Raw genomic sequence first — 24,069 nt, forward strand, 5'->3', positions numbered from 1 at the left:
ACCGCCATGGTACCACCCGGGGAGGGAGGTTCGGTTCCCGGCTTGAGTCGATTTCCAGGAATTCGACATCATCCAACGTCCATTTCCAGGATTTCGACCGATGGGCTAAACCTGGCCCGCGCAGCGGGCCCCAAGCGCACCGAGGCCCCGCGAAGCGGGGCCGAGAACACCGCCATGGTGCCACCCGGGGAGGGAGGTTCGGTTCCCGGCTTGAGTCGATTTCCAGGAATTCGACCCCATCCAAGGTCCATTTCCAGGATTTCGACCGATGGGCTAAACCCGGCCCGCGCAGCGGGCCCCAAGCGCACCGAGGCCCCGCGAAGCGGGGCCAAGAACACCGCCATGGTAGCACCCGGGGAGGGAGGTTCCGTTTCCGGCTTGAGTTGATTTCCAGGAATTCGACACATCCAGGGTCGATTTCCAGGATTTCGACCGATGGGCTAAACCCGGCCCGCGAAGCGGGCCCCAAGCGCACCGAGGCCCCGCGAAGCGGGGCCGAGAACACCGCCATGGTAGCACCCGGGGAGGGAGGTTCCGTTTCCGGCTTGAGTCGATTTCCAGGAATTCGACACATCCAGGGTCGATTTCCAGGATTTCGACCGATGGGCTAAACCCGGCCCGCGAAGCGGGCCCCAAGCGCACCGAGGCCCCGCGAAGCGGGGCCGAGAACACCGCCATGGTAGCACCCGGGGAGGGAGGTTCCGTTTCCGGCTTGAGTCGATTTCCAGGAATTCGACACATCCAGGGTCGATTTCCAGGATTTCGACCGATGGGCTAAACCTGGGCCGCGCAGCGGGCCCCAAGCGCACCGAGGCCCCGCGAAGCGGGGCCGAGAACACCGCCATGGTAGCACCCGGGGAGGGAGGTTCCGTTTCCGGCTTGAGTCGATTTCCAGGAATTCGACACATCCAGGGTCGATTTCCAGGATTTCGACCGATGGGCTAAACCCGGCCCGCGAAGCGGGCCCCAAGCGCACCGAGGCCCCGCGAAGCGGGGCCGAGAACACCGCCATGGTAGCACCCGGGGAGGGAGGTTCCGTTTCCGGCTTGAGTCGATTTCCAGGAATTCGACACATCCAGGGTCGATTTCCAGGATTTCGACCGATGGGCTAAACCCGGCCCGCGAAGCGGGCCCCAAGCGCACCGAGGCCCCGCGAAGCGGGGCCGAGAACACCGCCATGGTAGCACCCGGGGAGGGAGGTTCCGTTTCCGGCTTGAGTCGATTTCCAGGAATTCGACACATCCAGGGTCGATTTCCAGGATTTCGACCGATGGGCTAAACCTGGCCCGCGAAGCGGGCCCCAAGCGCACCGAGGCCCCGCGAAGCGGGGCCGAGAACACCGCCATGGTAGCACCCGGGGAGGGAGGCTCCGTTCCCGGCTTGAGTCGATTTCCAGGAATTCGACACATCCAGGGTCGATTTCCAGGATTTCGACCGATGGGCTAAACCTGGCCCGCGAAGCGGGCCCCAAGCGCACCGAGGCCCCGCGGAGCGGGGCCGAGAACACCGCCATGGTAGCACCCGGGGAGGGAGGTTCGGTTCCCGGCTTGAGTCGATTTCCAGGAATTCGACACATCCAGGGTCGATTTCCAGGATTTCGACCGATGGGCTAAACCCGGCCCGCGCAGCGGGCCCCAAGCTCACCGAGGCCCCGCAAAGCGGGGCCGAGTACCGCCATGGTAGCACCCGGGGAGGGAGGTTCGGTTCCCGGCTTGAGTCGATTTCCAGGAATTCGACCCCATCCAAGGTCCATTTCCAGGATTTCGACAGATGGGCTAAACCTGGCCCGCGCAGCGGGCCCCAAGCGCACCGAGGCCCCGCGAAGCGGGGCCGAGTACCGCCATGGTAGCACCCGGGGAGGGAGGTTCGGTTCCCGGCTTGAGTCGATTTCCAGGAATTCGACCCCATCCAAGGTCCATTTCCAGGATTTCGACCGATGGGCTAAACCCGGCCCGCGCAGCGGGCCCCAAGCCCACCGAGGCCCCGCGAAGCGGGGCCGAGAACACCGCCATGGTAGCACCCGGGGAGGGAGGTTCCGTTTCCGGCTTGAGTCGATTTCCAGGAATTCGACCCCATCCAAGGTCGATTTCCAGGATTTCGACCGAAGGGCTAAACCTGGCCCGCGCAGCGGGCCCCAAGCGCACCGAGGCCCCGCGAAGCGGGGCCGAGTACCGCCATGGTAGCACCCGGGGAGGGAGGTTCGGTTCCCGGCTTTAGTCGATTTCCAGGAATTCGACCCCATCCAAGGTCGATTTCCAGGATTTCGACCGATGGGCTAAACCTGGCCCGCGCAGCGGGCCCCAAGCGCACCGAGGCCCCGCGAAGCGGGGCCGAGTACCGCCATGGTAGCACCCGGGGAGGGAGGTTCGGTTCCCGGCTTGAGTCGATTTCCAGGAATTCGACCCCATCCAAGGTCGATTTCCAGGATTTCGACCGATGGGCTAAACCTGGCCCGCGCAGCGGGCCCCAAGCGCACCGAGGCCCCGCGAAGCGGGGCCGAGTACCGCCATGGTAGCACCCGGGGAGGGAGGTTCGGTTCCCGGCTTGAGTCGATTTCCAGGAATTCGACCCCATCCAAGGTCGATTTCCAGGATTTCGACCGATGGGCTAAACCTGGCCCGCGCAGCGGGCCCCAAGCGCACCGAGGCCCCGCGGAGCGGGGCCGAGAACACCGCCATGGTACCACCCGGGGAGGGAGGTTCGGTTCCCGGCTTGAGTCGATTTCCAGGAATTCGACCCCATCCAAGGTCGATTTCCAGGATTTCGACCGATGGGCTAAACCTGGCCCGCGCAGCGGGCCCCAAGCGCACCGAGGCCCCGCGAAGCGGGGCCGAGTACCGCCATGGTAGCACCCGGGGAGGGAGGTTCGGTTCCCGGCTTGAGTCGATTTCCAGGAATTCGACCCCATCCAAGGTCGATTTCCAGGATTTCGACCAATGGGCTAAACCTGGCCCGCGCAGCGGGCCCCAAGCGCACCGAGGCCCCGCGGAGCGGGGCCGAGAACACCGCCATGGTACCACCCGGGGAGGGAGGTTCGGTTCCCGGCTTGAGTCGATTTCCAGGAATTCGACCCCATCCAAGGTCGATTTCCAGGATTTCGACCGATGGGCTAAACCTGGCCCGCGAAGCGGGCCCCAAGCGCACCGAGGCCCCGCGAAGCGGGGCCGAGAACACCGCCATGGTGCCACCCGGGGAGGGAGGTTCCGTTCCCGGCTTGAGTCGATTTCCAGGAATTCGACCCCATCCAAGGTCGATTTCCAGGATTCCGACCGATGGGCTAAACCTGGCCCGCGCAGCGGGCCCCAAGCGCACCGAGGCCCCGCGAAGCGGGGCCGAGTACCGCCATGGTAGCACCCGGGGAGGGAGGTTCGGTTATTGGCTTGAGTCGATTTCCAGGAATTCGACCCCATCCAAGGTCCATTTCCAGGATTTCGACCGATGGGCTAAACCCGGCCCGCGAAGCGGGCCCCAAGCACACCGAGGCCCCGCGGAGCGGGGCCGAGAACACCGGCATGGTACGTCCCGGGTTTGGTGGGTCCAGCTCCCCTTCGGTCGAATTCCAGGAATTCAACCTGGACCGAGGTCAACTTCCAGGAATGCTACCGATGGGCTCGACCTGGCCCGCGCAGCGGGCCCCAAGCGCACCGAGGCCCCGCGGAGCGGGGCCGAGAACACCGGCATGGTTGGTCCCGGGTTTGGTGGGTCCAGCTCCCCTTCGGTCGAATTCCAGGAATTCAACCTGGAGCGAGGTCAACTTCCAGGAATGCTACCGATGGGCTCGACCTGGCCCGCGCAGCGGGCCCCAAGCGCACCGAGGCCCCGCGGAGCGGGGCCGAGAACACCGGCATGGTTGGTCCCGGGTTTGGTGGGTCCAGCTCCCCTTCGGTCGAATTCCAGGAATTCAACCTGGAGCGAGGTCAACTTCCAGGAATGCTACCGATGGGCTCGACCTGGCCCGCGCAGCGGGCCCCGAGCGCACCGAGGCCCCGCGGAGCGGGGCCGAGAACACAGGCATGGTTGGTCCCGGTTTTGGTGGGTCCAGCTCCCCTTCGGTCGAATTCCAGGAATTCAACCTGGAGCGAGGTCAACTTCCAGGAATGCTACCGATGGGCTCGACCTGGCCCGCGCAGCGGGCCCCAAGCGCACCGAGGCCCCGCGGAGCGGGGCCGAGAACACCGGCATGGTTGGTCCCGGGTTTGGTGGGTCCAGCTCCCCTTCGGTCGAATTCCAGGAATTCAACCTGGAGCGAGGTCAACTTCCAGGAATGCTACCGATGGGCTCGACCTGGCCCGCGAAGCGGGCCCCAAGCGCACCAAGGCCCCGCGAAGCTAACCCTAACCCTAGTTCCAATTCCAGGAATTCAACCTGTACCGAGGTCAACTTCCAGGAATCCGGGAGCATCGCTGGGTCATTCACCCGTCTACGCCCAGTTCCTGGAACTGGACCCCCAACCAAGGTCCAGTTCCTGGAATTGGGCGGAGCGGGTCCCAAGCGGAGCTAGCCCCCGCGAGGCTCCGCGAAGCGGGGCCGAGAACACCGGGATTGAGGCTCGCCGGTCCGCTGGGTCATTCACCCGTCTACGCCCAATTCCTGGAACTGGACCCCCAACCAAGGTCCAGTTCCTGGAATTGGGCGGAGCGGGTCCCAAGCGGAGCTAGCCCCCGCGAGGCTCCGCGAAGCGGGGCCGAGAACACCGGGATTGAGGCTCGCCGGTCCGCTGGGTCATTCACCCGTCTACGCCCAATTCCTGGAATCTGACCCTGAACCAAGGGTCAGTTCCAGGAATTGGGCGGAGCGGGTCCCAAGCGGAGCTAGCCCCCCCGGGGCCCCGCGAAGCGGGGCCGAGAACACCGGCCTGGAGGCTCGCGGGGTCGCTGGTTCCGTGGCCGGCCTCCGCCCAGTTCCTGGAATTGGACCCCAAACCAAGGTCCAGTTCCAGCAGAATTTTTAAAGACATAAACTGCCAATTGTCAAACTTTACTTTCAAGACAATGAACTACAACTTTTTGCTGAACTTTATTTTAAACATTTAACATGTTGGCTGTCTCCTTATGGACGTCGTCTTCGTCTCCGTCCTTTTCCTCATCCTGTCCCCTTATGGACGTCGTCTTCGTCTCCGTCCTTTTCCTCATCCTGTCCCGCGTCCTCCTGGCCTTCTGCTGCTCATGATTTTGAAACAAAAGAGTCATGTTTACGTTTTGGTTAGCTACTAATAACATGCAATGGATAAAGTGTCATTGTGAAAGACTTACCTTTTCCTCTCTCTGGATGGCTTCACCCATGAGTGTATTATGCCAATTGGAATTTTGTGCCTGTGCTGGCCCGAGTTCAGCACATATGCTTTTTTAACCAGTTGCGTTTCAGCTTCCGCGAGTGTGCGATTAGCCTGTAGGAGAGTAGGTGAAAATATTCCAGAATGCCAAAATCCTGTCCTTAGTATGGAAGTAGCAAGATCAATCAAAGTAACACACCCATGTCGCAATTGCCCATCTTCTCCCACTTTTGCCGAAGTGCTCTTCCTTTGTTTCCCAAATGGTCATGAGCAAAGTGCATGAGTACAACTTGAGGGAATTGGATCTCTCTGTGGAAAGTGTCACAGGCCCATGCCTGGGACGGTAGCTGGACTGAAGGGGGTAATGGTATGGGTGAATGGTGGGTAAGGTCACTTTCCAGGAATTGGACCTCCATGCATCAATTATCACAGGCAAAGACAGAGTGCAATGGTTGATAATGTGTATTTTGTGGAAGAGTAAATGTCATTCCATGTCTCTTTCCTGGAAGACTAACGTGTACTAACGTCACCTTCCTGGAAGAGTGCATCGGCTTCCAGGATAGTGACATGAAGAAGACAGGTTTTTTTTTTACCTTCAAAATGCCCAAGTCATTAATTAATAAAGCAGGTGAAAATGAGCACAAATGTGTCTGTATGAATCATTTTCAGAAAAAGAATGTGAGCAACAAGGAGAGTGACACAGGGTGTGTCTTACCTTCACGGTGGCATAGTTGCAAATGAGGACGCAAGTAGTACGCGACCCTCCATTTATCGGGAGGCCCCAGTTCGAAGACAAACGTCTTTTGGTTAATTTTAGAGTTGAGTCTATTTCCTGGAAGAGTACATGTCAGTTTCTTGGAAGAGTACGTCACTTTCCTGGAAAAGTACATCGGCTTCCAGGATAGTGACATGAAGAAGATAGATAGACCTCATGCACTAACATGTCTATTTCCTGGAAAACTACATGTAAAAATGTCTTTTTCCTGGTAGACTACCTGTACTAAATTGTCTCTTTCCTGGAATACTACATGTAATAACATGTATATTTCCTGGAAGATTACATCGGCTTCCAGGATAGCGACATAAAAAAAGATAGGCTTTTAGCAAAAAGTGCCCAAGTCATTAATTGATGAAGCAGGTGAAAATGAGCACTAATTTGTCAATAATAATCATTTAAAAAAAAATACAATGCACGGAACCAGGAGAGCGACACAGGTTGAGTCTTACCTTCATGGTGGCACAGTTGGAAATGAGAAAAAACGGTCGAGGGGCCCCCGCCTCTTCTTATAGGATGGTTCAAAAATGAAGACACACCCCTTTTGGGGAGTGCCAAATTGAGTCTGTATCGTGGAAGAGGACATGTTTCTATCCTGAAATATTACATGTATATATCCTGGAAGCGAACATGTCTCTATCCTGAAATATTACATGTATATATCCTGGAAGCGAACATGTCTCTATCCTGAAATATTACATGTATATATCCTGGAAGAGTACATTGGCTTCCAGAATCGTTACATACAGAATTAGGGTTTTAGTTAGAAAATGCCTGAGTCATTCATTAATAAAGCAGGTGGAAATGAGCAGTAATTTGTCAATATTAATCATTAAAAATAAAAAATAAACTAGAATGTGTGGAACCAGGAGAGTGAAACAGGATTAGTCTTACCTTCATAGTGGCAAAGTTTGAAACGAAAATGCATGTAGGGCTTTTATAGAGTTAGGGTTTTAGCTTGAAAATGCCCAAGTCATGAATTGATAAAGCGGGTGAAAATGAGCAGTAATTTGTCAATATTAATCATTAAAAAATTAAAAAATATATATATAATGTGTGGAACCAAGAGAATGAAACAGGATGAGTCTTACCTTCATAGTGGCAAAGCTTGAAACGAAAAAGCAGGTAGGGCTTTTATAGAGTTAGGGTTTTGAACTTGAAAATGCCCAAGTCATGAATTGATAAAGCGGGTGAAAATGATCAGTAATTTGTCAATATGAATGATTTTTAGAAATAGAATGTGTGGAACCAGGAGCGTGACACATGGTGAGTCTTACCTTCATGGTGGCCATGAGTGAATGGTGGATAAGGTAATTTTCCAGGAATTGGGCTGACCTTCCAAGATATAGACCAAGTTGTATTTTCCAGGAATTGGGCTGACCTTCCAAGTTCTAGACCAACTTGGAACGAATTTTTGAGCCGGCAGCATCTTGTGTCAATATGTAGGACTTTTGGTCAAGTTCCAGGAAGCGGACCCCAATTCCAACTTTTGTGCCCTCAGTTAGAAAAGTCAAATTTTGTGTGCTAAAATTATTATACGGTCTCTTGGCGCCATCATGTGGCCAAGTAGGCCAACTGCAGTTTTTTGAATTTTTAAATTGCATTTTTTTGCTCCAAAAAAGCATTTTTATGACACGAAAATTAGCCTTAGATACATTTCAGAAGAGAGCGATGCATTTTTGCCGTTTTTAGGAGTTTTAAACGTTTAGTTCCAAATTTGTCAAATTCCAGGAAATGCGCCGCCGATAATGTGGATTCCAAATCGCGGGGTTCTAACGGGATGCTATCGGGGCATAATTAGGGTTAGGCGCCGGGCTGACCCCGACGCCCCGAAGTCGGAAATGACGTCGCTTTCGCGGAAGCCTTATGAATGGCGGTCTATGGGAAGCTGGAATTCGACTTGGAAGTTAGCCACTGTGCTAACGCGCGCTCCATTGACTTTGAATGGCGGGGGCATAACTCCCGCGCGCCAGTTGGAACCGGGTTTGGAGCGAGGTCGCGATTCCGGATTCCGGTGAAAATGTCGGCTAATCGAAACGGGAAAAATCGCCGCGGATAGTGCGAAATTCGTAGGCGCCGGCGACGCGTTTCGTTTGAAAAGGTTTTTTGTTTAAGTATTTTTTAAGGGCCGTTTTAAAAACGCGGGTGCGGTTCGGGCGAGCGGACACCAGGTGTCGCGTGTGAGCCCGGTCGAATTCCAGGAATCGCGCACGGGTCGTATTCCGTGAACCGCGCCGGTCGGAGTCCGGGAATTGTACTTGTCGTGTTCCGTGAACCGTGCGCGTCGGTTTTCGGGAACGGCGGGGTCGTATTCCGTGAATCGTACGCGTCGCATTCCGGGAACTGTACGGGTCGTAATTCCGTGAATTGTACCGGTCGGGGTCCGGGAATTGTACTGGTCGAATACCGGGAATTGCGCTGGTCGTGTTCCGTGAACTGTACGCGTCGGATTCCAGGAATTGTACGCGTCGGATTCCAGGAACTGTACGGGTCGGATTCCAGGAACTGTACGCGTCGGATTCCAGGAACTGTACGGGTCGGATTCCATGAACTGTATGTGTCGGATTCCAGGAATTGTACTGGTCGTATTCCATGAACTGTACATGTCGGATTCCAGGAATTGTACTGGTCGGGGTCCGGGAATCGTACTGGTTGAATACCAGGAATTGTACTGGTCGGATTCCAGGAACTGTACGGGTCGTATTCCATGAATTGTACTGGTCGGGGTCCGGGAATTGTACTGGTTGAATACCAGGAATTGTACTGGTTGAATACCAGGAATTGTACTGGTCGTGTTCCGTGAACTGTACTGGTCGTATTCCATGAACTGTACGCGTCGGATTCCAGGAACTGTACGCGTCGGATTCCAGGAACTGTACGGGTCGGATTCCATGAATCGTACGTGTCGGAGCCCGGGAATTGTACTGGTCGTATTCCATGAACTGTACGTGTCGGATTCCAGGAATTGTACTGGTCGGGGTCCGGGAATCGTACTGGTTGAATACCAGGAATTGTACTGGTCGTGTTCCATGAACTGTACGCGTCGGATTCCAGGAACTGTACGGGTCGTATTCCAGGAACTCTACGGGTCGGATTCCATGAATCGTACGTGTCGGAGCCCGGGAATTGTACTGGTCGTATTCCATGAACTGTACGTGTCGGATTCCAGGAATTGTACTGGTCGGGGTCCGGGAATCGTACTGGTTGAATACCAGGAATTGTACTGGTCGTGTTCCATGAACTGTACGCGTCGGATTCCAGGAACTGTACGCGTCGGATTCCAGGAACTGTACGCGTCGGATTCCAGGAACTGTACGCATCGGATTCCAGGAACTGTACGTGTCGGATTCCAGGAATTCTACTGGTCGGGGTTGAATACCAGGAATTGTACTGGTCGTGTTCCATGAACTGTACGGGTCGGATTCCATGAATCGTACGGGTCGTGTTCCATGAATTGTACTGTGTTGAAATTGTGGAATTATATGTAGGCAACCTGGAAATTGACGTGACCGTCTATTGGTCAACAGCTGATTGCAGTGATTGGTTTTTGGTCAGATATGGCCCTTCCCACTAGTAATTTTTGAGCCAATCGACGTTTGGTTTGCCCATGGTGAAATTGTGGAATTATATGTAGGCAACCTGGAAATTGACGGGACGTGTTCCATGAATTGTACTGCGTTGAAATTGTGGAATTATATGTAGGCAACCTGGAAATTGACGGGTTGTGTTCCATGAATTGTACTGCGTTGAAATTGTGGAATTATATGTAGGCAACCTGGAAATTGACGTGACCATCTATTGGTCAACAGCTGATTGCAGTGATTGTTTTTTGGTCAGATATGGCCCTTCCCACTGGTAATTTTTGAGCCAATAGACGTTTGGTTTGCCCATGGTGAAATTGTGGAATTATATGTATAAAACCTGGAAATTGACTTGGATGGGTTTTTTTTTTTTTATGGCGGGCGTTACCGTTACACCCCCTTCGCAGTGATTGGTCAATGGCCAGTTGCAAGGCTGGGCTGAGTCTATAAAAGCAGTCGCTGTCAGTGCCGCCTTCAGAAGTCAAGCGAGCAAGCGCAAAAAAGGATGGGTCAATATCTGGAAAGTCCTCCTCCTGATTATGACCAGCAAGGTATGATATTTTCTTTGCATGTGCACTTGCAAAAAAAAAAATCATGGGGTCTCTTGACAGATGAGACACCTCCACGATGGATCCCGAGCATTGTGCTCACTACACTGGAGCCCCAAATGAACATGGCAATGGAAACAAGTCAAGGGTAAGTTGGCGATGTCTACATCCAGGATGGCAACCTAAATTCCTTAAAGATGACATGTAATTCCTTAAAGATGACATGCAATTCCTTAAAAATGACACGCAATTCCTTAAAGATGACGTGTAAAATTCCTTAAAGATGACGTGCAGTTCCTTAAAAATGGCGCGCAATTCCTTAAAAATGGCGCGCAATTCCTTAAAGGTGACATGTAATTCCTTAAAGATGACATGTAATTCCCGGAAAGATGCGTTCATATTTGTAAACACTACTCAGTGAATTGCGTTTAGTGTTTTTTTATTTTTTTTTTCTATCTAGATTCACTTGGCCATGTTATGAGAGCGGATGGGCGTTTACAGAGCAAATGTGCCTCATCTCCATATCTATTATATGCATCTTATACTTTTCCACTACAAAATCGTAAAATAAAGTCTGTTTGTTGAAGAAAGCTTTTCTGAGTCACGCAGTTTTTGCTTTCACCACAAGGTGTCGCTTGACTGGCTAATTCTTAGCGTTTTTGTGTGGGGAGGAGGTGCCTTTGGCCAATCGGAAGGTGATTGGCTGCAGTACCGTGACATCACCAACACCAGACTATTTAAGCCTGCGTTTGTCCAACCCCCATTCATTCGCATCGAAGTGTGAGGGCAAGCACAAGAAAGCGCCGCTGCAGGTTCCAAGGATGAGTGAGGTGAGTTCCTGGAAATGTGCGTCGCCTTTGGGGAAAAGAGTCCGGTTTCAGGAATTCAAATCTCAAGCGAGTTCCCGCTCCAAGAATTCATCCACAACCAAGGTACAGTTCTAGAAATCTACCGATAGTCGATAGCTTTTCCCTGGCCTCCGAGGCGGGCCCCTTGCGTGTTTGAGGCCCCGCGAAGCGTCGCGTCGCGTGGTCGTTGCTTCGTTGCCCCGTCCGCGCCCGGTTCCTGGAATTGGACCCCGAACCAAAGTCCAGTTCCTGGAATTGGACCCCCAACCAAAGTCCAGTTCCTGGAATTGGACCCCCAACCAAAGTCCAGTTCCTGGAATTGAACCCCCAACTAAAGTCCAGTTCCTGGAATTGGACCCCCAACCAAAGTCCAGTTCCTGGAATTGGACCCCCAACCAAAGTCCAGTTCCTGGAATTGGACCCCCAACCAAAGTCCAGTTCCTGGAATTGGACCCCCAACCAAAGTCCAGTTCCCGGAACTGTGCGGAGCGGGACCCAAGCGTAGCTAGCCCCCGCGAGGCCCCGCGCAGCGGGGCCGAGGACACCGGCCTCGCCTATGCCCGGTTCCTGGAATTGGACCCCCAAACCCAGTCCAGTTCCTGGAATTTGACCCCAAACCAAGGTCCAGTTCCAGGAATTCTACGGAGCACTCACTCCAGCCCCCAGTAAGTTCTGTGTCGCTATTGTGGAAGACATGACCCACACCCATGTATTATACATTGTTTTTTGTTGTTGTATAGGTGAACGTGAATTGCAATGAGGAGGAGCTCCCGGAAGAACCTTTCGAGCCTTTGACACAGGAGGTTTCTGTGCCATTAACACAGGCCTCCCCGCTGAGAACTACCAAAGATGTGAACAGGTCTGAGCAGAATGTGGGGGCTGGATGGCAACTTTCAAGGGAGCCCGGGGATCTCGTCTCTACTCCACAGTCCGAGGAAAAAAAGGTACACATTGGAGTAATTAAGGTGATATCCAGGAAGTCCCATGTCACTATTGTGGAAGTTTCCCCCCCCACCCCATTGCCATGGCTTCCAAATTGGATTTTGTCATTGTATAGATGTACATGACTGAAGACGAAGATGAGATGGACGTCATGGAACAAATTGTCTTTCCCTTAACACAAGAAGTCTCCCTGCCCTTAACACAGAAGGTCTCCTCCCTGCACCGGGTGAGTAGAATTCCTGGAAGTGGTTCAATCAAATGCAACACTGGCTCATGCCACCAAAATATGACTGTTTCCTTTCTGGTGACAGACAGGCTCACCTGGGGAAAAGAAGCAGCAAAGGAAGAGTGAAGACAGCAGCAAAAAGGTGAAAACATCTGACAAAACAGTGGGAGATGGACGGCAAGTTTCAAGGGAGGCTTCTCCCCAGTTGATGGAATTGGAGAATGTACGCCCGAGGGAAGCTGAGGTGAAATCCAGGAAGTCCCATGTCTCCTGTTGTTAAACTTGTTAAACTAACCCTAACCCTAACCCTAACCCATAGCTATGTCTTCTATTTTGCTTTTTGTACTATAGTCTGACTTCAGTGACTGGGAAGATGCGGAACAGATAATGGAACATGCCTTGTTGGTAGAAAAACATGTCCAGCACCCTTGAACTTTGTGAGTATAATTCCTGGAAGTAATTCTGTCATTGTAATACACCGACATGAAATATTTCTTAACCCCCGGGGGGGGGTTAGGGTTAGGGTTAACCCTAACCTTAACCCTAACCCGCAAAATATAACATACTGTGTCCTTAGGATTGTGATACCACTCACACTCTCAAGTCCCGCAAGAAGAAGAAGATGAAGGAGAAGATCAAGTTAAAGAAAAAGGACAAATTCCATCCAAAAAGGGAACGAAACACAGCAAAAGAGATCTCCCAAACCAAATTCAGAGCCAACAACACTTCCAGAAAAAATCAGTCATCATAATTCTGTAAGTAGACTTGGGCTGCGGAGGGGGACTCTAATGTGGAAATCCTAAAATTAAACCTTTGTCATTTTTATGTCTTTCAGGGTCAACGAAGAAAACTCGCACTCACACCACAATTTTATTCCATGGCCAAAACTCTCTTCGAAAGAGAGATCCAGGAAAAGTTGGTCCTGAAAAAAAGGATACGGGAGATCGTGGCTGAACAACCAGCATTTCGACAGCTATGCCGTGAGCTGGAACTATGTATTGAGAACATTTGAAACCAAGTCCGAATTAGGATCAAAAGATGTGAAAATTAAAGTCAATTTGGAATGTTGGAGTTCTGGTGGGTCTTCTTCCAGGTTTTTTACATTGTATGTTTTAAGACAATGCTGCATGCCTCTCACAATGTGTCAGGGTCGGTGGTTCCATTTTCCGCTTAAGTCCATTTCGAGGAATCCAAACCCAACCAAGGTCGAGTTCCAGGATTCTTACCGATCGGCGAAGCGGGCCCCAAACACGTCGAGAACACCGGCATGGTGAGTCCCGGGCTGGGTGGTTCCATTCCCGGCCTGAGTCCATTTTCAGGAATTGAGCCCCAACCAGTTCCAGGTCCAGTTCCAGGAATCCAACCCCAACCAACCAAGATCCAGTTCCAGGATTCCGACCGATGGGCTAAACCTGAGAGCACCGGCCTGGTGGGTGGTTCCGATTCCGTCCCCCGCTTAAGTCCATTTCCAGGAATCCAACCCCCATCCAAGGTCCAATTCCAGGATTCCTACCGATCGGCTAACCTGCCCCGCGAAGTCCACTTCCAGGAATCCAACCCCAAACAAGGTCCAGTTCCAGGATTCCTACCGATCGGCTAACCTGACCCCCAAGCCCATTTCCAGGAATCCAACCCCAACCAACCGAGGTTCATTTCCAGGATTCCTACCGATCGGCTAACCTGCCCCGCTAGGTCGAATTCCAGGAATTCAACCTCAACCGAGGTCAACTTCCTGGAATCCTACCGATGGGCTAAACCTGACCCCCGAAGTCTATTTCCAGGAATGCTACCGATGGGCTAAACCTGCCCCGCGAAGCCGGGCCGAGAGCACCGGGCCCGGGGTGGGTGGTTCCGATTCCGTCCCCCGCTTAAGTCCATTTCCAGGAATACAACCGTAAAAAAACCGAGGTTCATTTCCAGGATTCCTACCGATCGGTTAACCTGCCAGGTAGGTCGAATTCCAGGAATTCAACCTGGAGGACCGAGGTCAACTTCCATGAAAGCTACCGATGGGCTAAACCTGACCTCCGAAGTCGATTTCCAGGAATGCTACCGATGGGCTAAACCTGCCCCGCGAAGCCGGGCCGAGAGCACCGGCCCGGGGGGGTGGTTCGAAGTCGATTTCCAGGAATGCTACCGATGGGCTAAACCTGCCCCGCGAAGCCGGGCCGAGAGCACCGGGCCCGGGGTGGGTGGTTCCGATTCCGTCCCCCGCTTAAGTCCATTTCCAGGAAAACAACCGTAAAAAAACCGAGGTTCATTTCCAGGATTCCTACCGATCGGTTAACCTGCCAGGTAGGTCGAATTCCAGGAATTCAACCTGGAGGACCGAGGTCAACTTCCATGAAAGCTACCGATGGGCTAAACCTGACCTCCGAAGTCGATTTCCAGGAATGCTACCGATGGGCTAAACCTGCCCCGCGAAGCCGGGCCGAGAGCACCGGCCCGGGGGGGTGGTTCGAAGTCGATTTCCAGGAATGCTACCGATGGGCTAAACCTGCCCCGCGAAGCCGGGCCGAGAGCACCGGGCCCGGGGTGGGTGGTTCCGATTCCGTCCCCCGCTTAAGTCCATTTCCAGGAAAACAACCGTAAAAAAACCGAGGTTCATTTCCAGGATTCCTACCGATCGGTTAACCTGCCAGGTAGGTCGAATTCCAGGAATTCAACCTGGAGGACCGAGGTCAACTTCCATGAAAGCTACCGATGGGCTAAACCTGACCTCCGAAGTCGATTTCCAGGAATGCTACCGATGGGCTAAACCTGCCCCGCGAAGCCGGGCCGAGAGCACCGGCCCGGGGGGGTGGTTCGAAGTCGATTTCCAGGAATGCTACCGATGGGCTAAACCTGCCCCGCGAAGCCGGGCCGAGAGCACCGGCCCGGGGGGGTGGTTCGAAGTCGATTTCCAGGAATGCTACCGATGGGCTAAACCTGCCCCGCGAAGCCGGGCCGAGAGCACCGGCCCGGGGTGGGTGGTTCCGATTCCGTCCCCGGCTTGAGTCGATTTCCAGGAATTCAACCCCGAACCAACCGAGGTTCATTTCCAGGATTTCTACCGATGGGCTAACCTAACCCCCGAAGTCGATTTCCAGGAAAACAACCGCAAAAAAACCGAGGTTCATTTCCAGGATTCCTACCGATCGGTTAACCTGCCAGGTAGGTCGAATTCCAGGAATTCAACCTGGAGGACCGAGGTCAACTTCCATGAAAGCTACCGATGGGCTAAACCTGACCTCCGAAGTCGATTTCCAGGAATGCTACCGATGGGCTAAACCTGCCCCGCGAAGCCGGGCCGAGAGCACCGGCCCGGGGGGGTGGTTCGAAGTCGATTTCCAGGAATGCTACCGATGGGCTAAACCTGCCCCGTGAAGCCGGGCCGAGAGCACCGGCCCGGGGGGGTGGTTCGAAGTCGATTTCCAGGAATGCTACCGATGGGCTAAACCTGCCCCGCGAAGCCGGGCCGAGAGCACCGGCCCGGGGTGGGTGGTTCCGATTCCGTCCCCGGCTTGAGTCGATTTCCAGGAATTCAACCCCGAACCAACCGAGGTTCATTTCCAGGATTTCTACCGATGGGCTAACCTAACCCCCGAAGTCGATTTCCAGGAATTTAACCCCAACCACCACCCAAGGTCCAGTTCCAGGATTCCTACCGATGGGCTAAACCTGCTCTGCGAAGCCGGGCCGAGAGCACCGGCCCGGGGTGGGTGGTTCCGATTCCGTCCCTGGCTTGAGTCGATTTCCAGGAATTCGACCCCAACCATCCAAGGTCCAGTTCCAGGATTCCTACCGATGGGCTAAACCTGCTCCGCGAAGCCGGGCCGAGAGCACCGGCCCGGGGTGGGTGGTTCCGATTCCGTCCCTGGCTTGAGTCGATTTCCAGGAATTCAACCCCGGACCAACCGAGGTTCATTTCCAGGATTTCTACCGATGGGCTAACCTAACCCCCGAAGTCGATTTCCAGGAAACCAACCCCAAACAACCGGGGTTCATTTCCAGGATTCCTACCGATCGGTTAACCTGCCCGCTAGGTCGCATTCCTGGAATTCGACCTCGGTCCTCCAGGTTGAATTCCTGGGCTAAACCTGACCCCCGAAGTCCAATTCCAGGAATTCAACCTGGACCGAGGTCGATTTCCAGGATTTCGACCGATGGGCTAAACCTGGCCCGCGCAGCGGGCCCCAAGCGCACCGAGGCCCCGCGAAGCGGGGCCGAGAACACCGCCATGGTAGCACCCGGGGAGGGAGGTTCCGTTTCCGGCTTGAGTCGATTTCCAGGAATTCGACACATCCAAGGTCGATTTCCAGGATTTCGACCGATGGGCTAAACCTGGCCCGCGAAGCGGGCCCCAAGCGCACCGAGGCCCCGCGAAGCGGGGCCGAGAACACCGCCATGGTAGCACCCGGGGAGGGAGGTTCCGTTTCCGGCTTGAGTCGATTTCCAGGAATTCGACACATCCAGGGTCGATTTCCAGGATTTCGACCGATGGGCTAAACCTGGCCCGCGCAGCGGGCCCCAAGCGCACCGAGGCCCCGCGAAGCGGGGCCGAGAACACCGCCATGGTAGCACCCGGGGAGGGAGGTTCCGTTTCCGGCTTGAGTTGATTTCCAGGAATTCGACACATCCAGGGTCGATTTCCAGGATTTCGACCGATGGGCTAAACCCGGCCCGCGAAGCGGGCCCCAAGCGCACCGAGGCCCCGCGAAGCGGGGCCGAGAACACCGCCATGGTAGCACCCGGGGAGGGAGGTTCCGTTTCCGGCTTGAGTCGATTTCCAGGAATTCGACACATCCAAGGTCGATTTCCAGGATTTCGACCGATGGGCTAAACCCGGCCCGCGAAGCGGGCCCCAAGCGCACCGAGGCCCCGCGAAGCGGGGCCGAGAACACCGCCATGGTAGCACCCGGGGAGGGAGGTTCCGTTTCCGGCTTGAGTCGATTTCCAGGAATTCGACACATCCAAGGTCGATTTCCAGGATTTCGACCGATGGGCTAAACCTGGCCCGCGAAGCGGGCCCCAAGCGCACCGAGGCCCCGCGAAGCGGGGCCGAGAACACCGCCATGGTAGCACCCGGGGAGGGAGGTTCCGTTTCCGGCTTGAGTCGATTTCCAGGAATTCGACACATCCAGGGTCGATTTCCAGGATTTCGACCGATGGGCTAAACCTGGCCCGCGCAGCGGGCCCCAAGCGCACCGAGGCCCCGCGAAGCGGGGCCGAGAACACCGCCATGGTAGCACCCGGGGAGGGAGGTTCCGTTTCCGGCTTGAGTTGATTTCCAGGAATTCGACACATCCAGGGTCGATTTCCAGGATTTCGACCGATGGGCTAAACCCGGGCCGCGAAGCGGGCCCCAAGCGCACCGAGGCCCCGCGAAGCGGGGCCGAGAACACCGCCATGGTAGCACCCGGGGAGGGAGGCTCCGTTCCCGGCTTGAGTCGATTTCCAGGAATTCGACACATCCAGGGTCGATTTCCAGGATTTCGACCGATGGGCTAAACCCGGCCCGCGAAGCGGGCCCCAAGCGCACCGAGGCCCCGCGAAGCGGGGCCGAGAACACCGCCATGGTAGCACCCGGGGAGGGAGGTTCCGTTTCCGGCTTGAGTCGATTTCCAGGAATTCGACACATCCAGGGTCGATTTCCAGGATTTCGACCGATGGGCTAAACCTGGCCCGCGAAGCGGGCCCCAAGCGCACCGAGGCCCCGCGAAGCGGGGCCGAGAACACCGCCATGGTAGCACCCGGGGAGGGAGGTTCGGTTCCCGGCTTGAGTCGATTTCCAGGAATTCGACATCATCCAAGGTCGATTTCCAGGATTTCGACCGATGGGCTAAACCTGGCCCGCGAAGCGGGCCCCAAGCGCACCGAGGCCCCGCGAAGCGGGGCCGAGAACACCGCCATGGTAGCACCCGGGGAGGGAGGTTCGGTTCCCGGCTTGAGTCGATTTCCAGGAATTCGACATCATCCAAGGTCGATTTCCAGGATTTCGACCGATGGGCTAAACCTGGCCCGCGAAGCGGGCCCCAAGCGCACCGAGGCCCCGCGAAGCGGGGCCGAGAACACCGCCATGGTAGCACCCGGGGAGGGAAGTTCCGTTTCCGGCTTGAGTCGATTTCCAGGAATTCGACACATCCAAGGTCGATTTCCAGGATTTCGACCGATGGGCTAAACCTGGCCCGCGAAGCGGGCCCCAAGCACACCGAGGCCCCGCGAAGCGGGGCCGAGAACACCGCCATGGTACCACCCGGGGAGGGAGGTTCGGTTCCCGGCTTGAGTCGATTTCCAGGAATTCGACCCCATCCAAGGTCGATTTCCAGGATTTCGACCGATGGGCTAAACCTGGCCCGCGAAGCGGGCCCCAAGCACACCGAGGCCCCGCGAAGCGGGGCCGAGTACCGCCATGGTAGCACCCGGGGAGGGAGGTTCCGTTCCCGGCTTGAGTCGATTTCCAGGAATTCGACCCCATCCAAGGTCGATTTCCAGGATTTCGACCGATGGGCTAAACCTGGCCCGCGAAGCGGGCCCCAAGCACCCCGAGGCCCCGCGAAGCGGGGCCGAGAACACCGCGATGGTACCACCCGGGGAGGGAGGTTCGGTTCCCGGCTTGAGTCGATTTCCAGGAATTCGACACATCCAAGGTCGATTTCCAGGATTTCGACCGATGGGCTAAACCTGGCCCGCGAAGCGGGCCCCAAGCGCACCGAGGCCCCGCGAAGCGGGGCCAATTACCGCCATGGTACCACCCGGGGAGGGAGGTTCGGTTCCCGGCTTGAGTCGATTTCCAGGAATTCGACATCATCCAACGTCCATTTCCAGGATTTCGACCGATGGGCTAAACCTGGCCCGCGCAGCGGGCCCCAAGCGCACCGAGGCCCCGCGAAGCGGGGCCGAGAACACCGCCATGGTACCACCCGGGGAGGGAGGTTCGGTTCCCGGCTTGAGTCGATTTCCAGGAATTCGACACATCCAGGGTCGATTTCCAGGATTTCGACCGATGGGCTAAACCTGGCCCGCGCAGCGGGCCCCAAGCACACCGAGGCCCCGCGAAGCGGGGCCGAGAACACCGCCATGGTAGCACCCGGGGAGGGAGGCTCCGTTTCCGGCTTGAGTCGATTTCCAGGAATTCGACACATCCAGGGTCGATTTCCAGGATTTCGACCGATGGGCTAAACCCGGCCCGCGAAGCGGGCCCCAAGCGCACCGAGGCCCCGCGAAGCGGGGCCGAGAACACCGCCATGGTAGCACCCGGGGAGGGAGGCTCCGTTTCCGGCTTAAGTCGATTTCCAGGAATTCGACACATCCAGGGTCGATTTCCAGGATTTCGACCGATGGGCTAAACCTGGCCCGCGCAGCGGGCCCCAAGCACACCGAGGCCCCGCGAAGCGGGGCCGAGAACACCGCCATGGTAGCACCCGGGGAGGGAGGTTCCGTTTCCGGCTTGAGTCGATTTCCAGGAATTCGACACATCCAGGGTCGATTTCCAGGATTTCGACCGATGGGCTAAACCCGGCCCGCGAAGCGGGCCCCAAGCGCACCGAGGCCCCGCGAAGCGGGGCCGAGAACACCGCCATGGTAGCACCCGGGGAGGGAGGCTCCGTTTCCGGCTTGAGTCGATTTCCAGGAATTCGACACATCCAGGGTCGATTTCCAGGATTTCGACCGATGGGCTAAACCTGGCCCGCGCAGCGGGCCCCAAGCACACCGAGGCCCCGCGAAGCGGGGCCGAGAACACCGCCATGGTAGCACCCGGGGAGGGAGGTTCCGTTTCCGGCTTGAGTCGATTTCCAGGAATTCGACACATCCAGGGTCGATTTCCAGGATTTCGACCGATGGGCTAAACCCGGCCCGCGAAGCGGGCCCCAAGCGCACCGAGGCCCCGCGAAGCGGGGCCGAGAACACCGCCATGGTAGCACCCGGGGAGGGAGGCTCCGTTTCCGGCTTAAGTCGATTTCCAGGAATTCGACACATCCAGGGTCGATTTCCAGGATTTCGACCGATGGGCTAAACCTGGCCCGCGAAGCGGGCCCCAAGCACCCCGAGGCCCCGCGAAGCGGGGCCGAGAACACCGCGATGGTACCACCCGGGGAGGGAGGTTCGGTTCCCGGCTTGAGTCGATTTCCAGGAATTCGACACATCCAAGGTCGATTTCCAGGATTTCGACCGATGGGCTAAACCTGGCCCGCGAAGCGGGCCCCAAGCGCACCGAGGCCCCGCGAAGCGGGGCCAATTACCGCCATGGTACCACCCGGGGAGGGAGGTTCGGTTCCCGGCTTGAGTCGATTTCCAGGAATTCGACATCATCCAACGTCCATTTCCAGGATTTCGACCGATGGGCTAAACCTGGCCCGCGCAGCGGGCCCCAAGCGCACCGAGGCCCCGCGAAGCGGGGCCGAGAACACCGCCATGGTACCACCCGGGGAGGGAGGTTCGGTTCCCGGCTTGAGTCGATTTCCAGGAATTCGACACATCCAGGGTCGATTTCCAGGATTTCGACCGATGGGCTAAACCTGGCCCGCGCAGCGGGCCCCAAGCACACCGAGGCCCCGCGAAGCGGGGCCGAGAACACCGCCATGGTAGCACCCGGGGAGGGAGGCTCCGTTTCCGGCTTGAGTCGATTTCCAGGAATTCGACACATCCAGGGTCGATTTCCAGGATTTCGACCGATGGGCTAAACCCGGCCCGCGAAGCGGGCCCCAAGCGCACCGAGGCCCCGCGAAGCGGGGCCGAGAACACCGCCATGGTAGCACCCGGGGAGGGAGGCTCCGTTTCCGGCTTAAGTCGATTTCCAGGAATTCGACACATCCAGGGTCGATTTCCAGGATTTCGACCGATGGGCTAAACCTGGCCCGCGCAGCGGGCCCCAAGCACACCGAGGCCCCGCGAAGCGGGGCCGAGAACACCGCCATGGTAGCACCCGGGGAGGGAGGTTCCGTTTCCGGCTTGAGTCGATTTCCAGGAATTCGACACATCCAGGGTCGATTTCCAGGATTTCGACCGATGGGCTAAACCCGGCCCGCGAAGCGGGCCCCAAGCGCACCGAGGCCCCGCGAAGCGGGGCCGAGAACACCGCCATGGTAGCACCCGGGGAGGGAGGCTCCGTTTCCGGCTTGAGTCGATTTCCAGGAATTCGACACATCCAGGGTCGATTTCCAGGATTTCGACCGATGGGCTAAACCTGGCCCGCGCAGCGGGCCCCAAGCACACCGAGGCCCCGCGAAGCGGGGCCGAGAACACCGCCATGGTAGCACCCGGGGAGGGAGGTTCCGTTTCCGGCTTGAGTCGATTTCCAGGAATTCGACACATCCAGGGTCGATTTCCAGGATTTCGACCGATGGGCTAAACCCGGCCCGCGAAGCGGGCCCCAAGCGCACCGAGGCCCCGCGAAGCGGGGCCGAGAACACCGCCATGGTAGCACCCGGGGAGGGAGGCTCCGTTTCCGGCTTAAGTCGATTTCCAGGAATTCGACACATCCAGGGTCGATTTCCAGGATTTCGACCGATGGGCTAAACCTGGCCCGCGCAGCGGGCCCCAAGCACACCGAGGCCCCGCGAAGCGGGGCCGAGAACACCGCCATGGTAGCACCCGGGGAGGGAGGTTCCGTTTCCGGCTTGAGTCGATTTCCAGGAATTCGACACATCCAGGGTCGATTTCCAGGATTTCGACCGATGGGCTAAACCCGGCCCGCGAAGCGGGCCCCAAGCGCACCGAGGCCCCGCGAAGCGGGGCCGAGAACACCGCCATGGTAGCACCCGGGGAGGGAGGTTCCGTTTCCGGCTTGAGTCGATTTCCAGGAATTCGACACATCCAAGGTCGATTTCCAGGATTTCGACCGATGGGCTAAACCCGGCCCGCGAAGCGGGCCCCAAGCGCACGAGGCCCCGCGAAGCGGGGCCGAGAACACCGCCATGGTAGCACCCGGGGAGGGAGGTTCCGTTTCCGGCTTGAGTCAATTTCCAGGAATTCGACACATCCAGGGTCGATTTCCAGGATTTCGACCGATGGGCTAAACCTGGCCCGCGAAGCGGGCCCCAAGCGCACCGAGGCCCCGCGAAGCGGGGCCGAGAACACCGCCATGGTACCACCCGGGGAGGGAGGTTCGGTTCCCGGCTTGAGTCGATTTCCAGGAATTCGACATCATCCAAGGTCGATTTCCAGGATTTCGACCGATGGGCTAAACCTGGCCCGCGAAGCGGGCCCCAAGCGCACCGAGGCCCCGCGGAGCGGGGCCGAGAACACCGCCATGGTACCACCCGGGGAGGGAGGTTCGGTTCCCGGCTTGAGTCGATTTCCAGGAATTCGACATCATCCAAGGTCCATTTCCAGGATTTCGACCGATGGGCTAAACCTGGCCCGCGCAGCGGGCCCCAAGCGCACCGAGGCCCCGCGAAGCGGGGCCGAGAACACCGCCATGGTGCCACCCGGGGAGGGAGGTTCGGTTCCCGGCTTGAGTCGATTTCCAGGAATTCGACCCCATCCAAGGTCCATTTCCAGGATTTTGACCGATGGGCTAAACCCGGCCCGCGCAGCGGGCCCCAAGCGCACCGAGGCCCCGCGAAGCGGGGCCGAGAACACCGCCATGGTAGCACCCGGGGAGGGAGGTTCGGTTCCCGGCTTGAGTCGATTTCCAGGAATTCGACCCCATCCAAGGTCCATTTCCAGGATTTCGACCGATGGGCTAAACCTGGCCCGCGAAGCGGGCCCCAAGCGCACCGAGGCCCCGCGAAGCGGGGCCGAGTACCGCCATGGTAGCACCCGGGGAGGGAGGTTCGGTTCCCGGCTTGAGTCGATTTCCAGGAATTCGACATCATCCAAGGTCCATTTCCAGGATTTCGACCGATGGGCTAAACCTGGCCCGCGCAGCGGGCCCCAAGCGCACCGAGGCCCCGCGAAGCGGGGCCGAGAACACCGCCATGGTACCACCCGGGGAGGGAGGTTCGGTTCCCGGCTTGAGTCGATTTCCAGGAATTCGACATCATCCAAGGTCGATTTCCAGGATTTCGACCGATGGGCTAAACCTGGCCCGCGAAGCGGGCCCCAAGCGCACCGAGGCCCCGCGGAGCGGGGCCGAGAACACCGCCATGGTAGCACCCGGGGAGGGAGGCTCCGTTCCCGGCTTGAGTCGATTTCCAGGAATTCGACACATCCAGGGTCGATTTCCAGGATTTCGACCGATGGGCTAAACCCGGCCCGCGAAGCGGGCCCCAAGCGCACCGAGGCCCCGCGAAGCGGGGCCGAGAACACCGCCATGGTAGCACCCGGGGAGGGAGGCTCCGTTTCCGGCTTGAGTCGATTTCCAGGAATTCGACACATCCAGGGTCGATTTCCAGGATTTCGACCGATGGGCTAAACCTGGCCCGCGAAGCGGGCCCCAAGCGCACCGAGGCCCCGCGAAGCGGGGCCGAGAACACCGCCATGGTAGCACCCGGGGAGGGAGGCTCCGTTTCCGGCTTGAGTCGATTTCCAGGAATTCGACACATCCAGGGTCGATTTCCAGGATTTCGACCGATGGGCTAAACCTGGCCCGCGAAGCGGGCCCCAAGCGCACCGAGGCCCCGCGAAGCGGGGCCGAGAACACCGCCATGGTAGCACCCGGGGAGGGAGGCTCCGTTTCCGGCTTGAGTCGATTTCCAGGAATTCGACACATCCAGGGTCGATTTCCAGGATTTCGACCGATGGGCTAAACCCGGCCCGCGAAGCGGGCCCCAAGCGCACCGAGGCCCCGCGAAGCGGGGCCGAGAACACCGCCATGGTAGCACCCGGGGAGGGAGGTTCCGTTTCCGGCTTGAGTCGATTTCCAGGAATTCGACACATCCAAGGTCGATTTCCAGGATTTCGACCGATGGGCTAAACCCGGCCCGCGAAGCGGGCCCCAAGCGCACGAGGCCC

The 24,069-nt window shown here is 57.1% G+C and overlaps 1 protein-coding gene across 1 annotated transcript; it reads left to right on the forward strand.

Moving 5' to 3' along the window:
• Nucleotides 1-10,255: 10,255 nt before the first annotated feature.
• Nucleotides 10,256-13,170, forward strand: LOC144011096 (uncharacterized). Its single transcript, XM_077511555.1, has 8 exons — nucleotides 10,256-10,324; nucleotides 10,956-11,006; nucleotides 11,765-11,968; nucleotides 12,082-12,192; nucleotides 12,278-12,436; nucleotides 12,544-12,629; nucleotides 12,770-12,947; nucleotides 13,028-13,170. Exons 1-6 carry the CDS (start codon nucleotides 10,256-10,258, stop codon nucleotides 12,622-12,624), a joined length of 675 nt encoding a protein of 224 aa, XP_077367681.1. The 3' UTR covers nucleotides 12,625-12,629; nucleotides 12,770-12,947; nucleotides 13,028-13,170.
• The last annotated feature ends 10,899 nt before the right edge of the window (nucleotides 13,171-24,069 follow it).

Source organism: Festucalex cinctus, unplaced genomic scaffold (assembly GCF_051991245.1).
Source record: "Festucalex cinctus isolate MCC-2025b unplaced genomic scaffold, RoL_Fcin_1.0 HiC_scaffold_26, whole genome shotgun sequence".
Classification (NCBI taxonomy): Eukaryota; Metazoa; Chordata; class Actinopteri; order Syngnathiformes; family Syngnathidae; genus Festucalex; species Festucalex cinctus.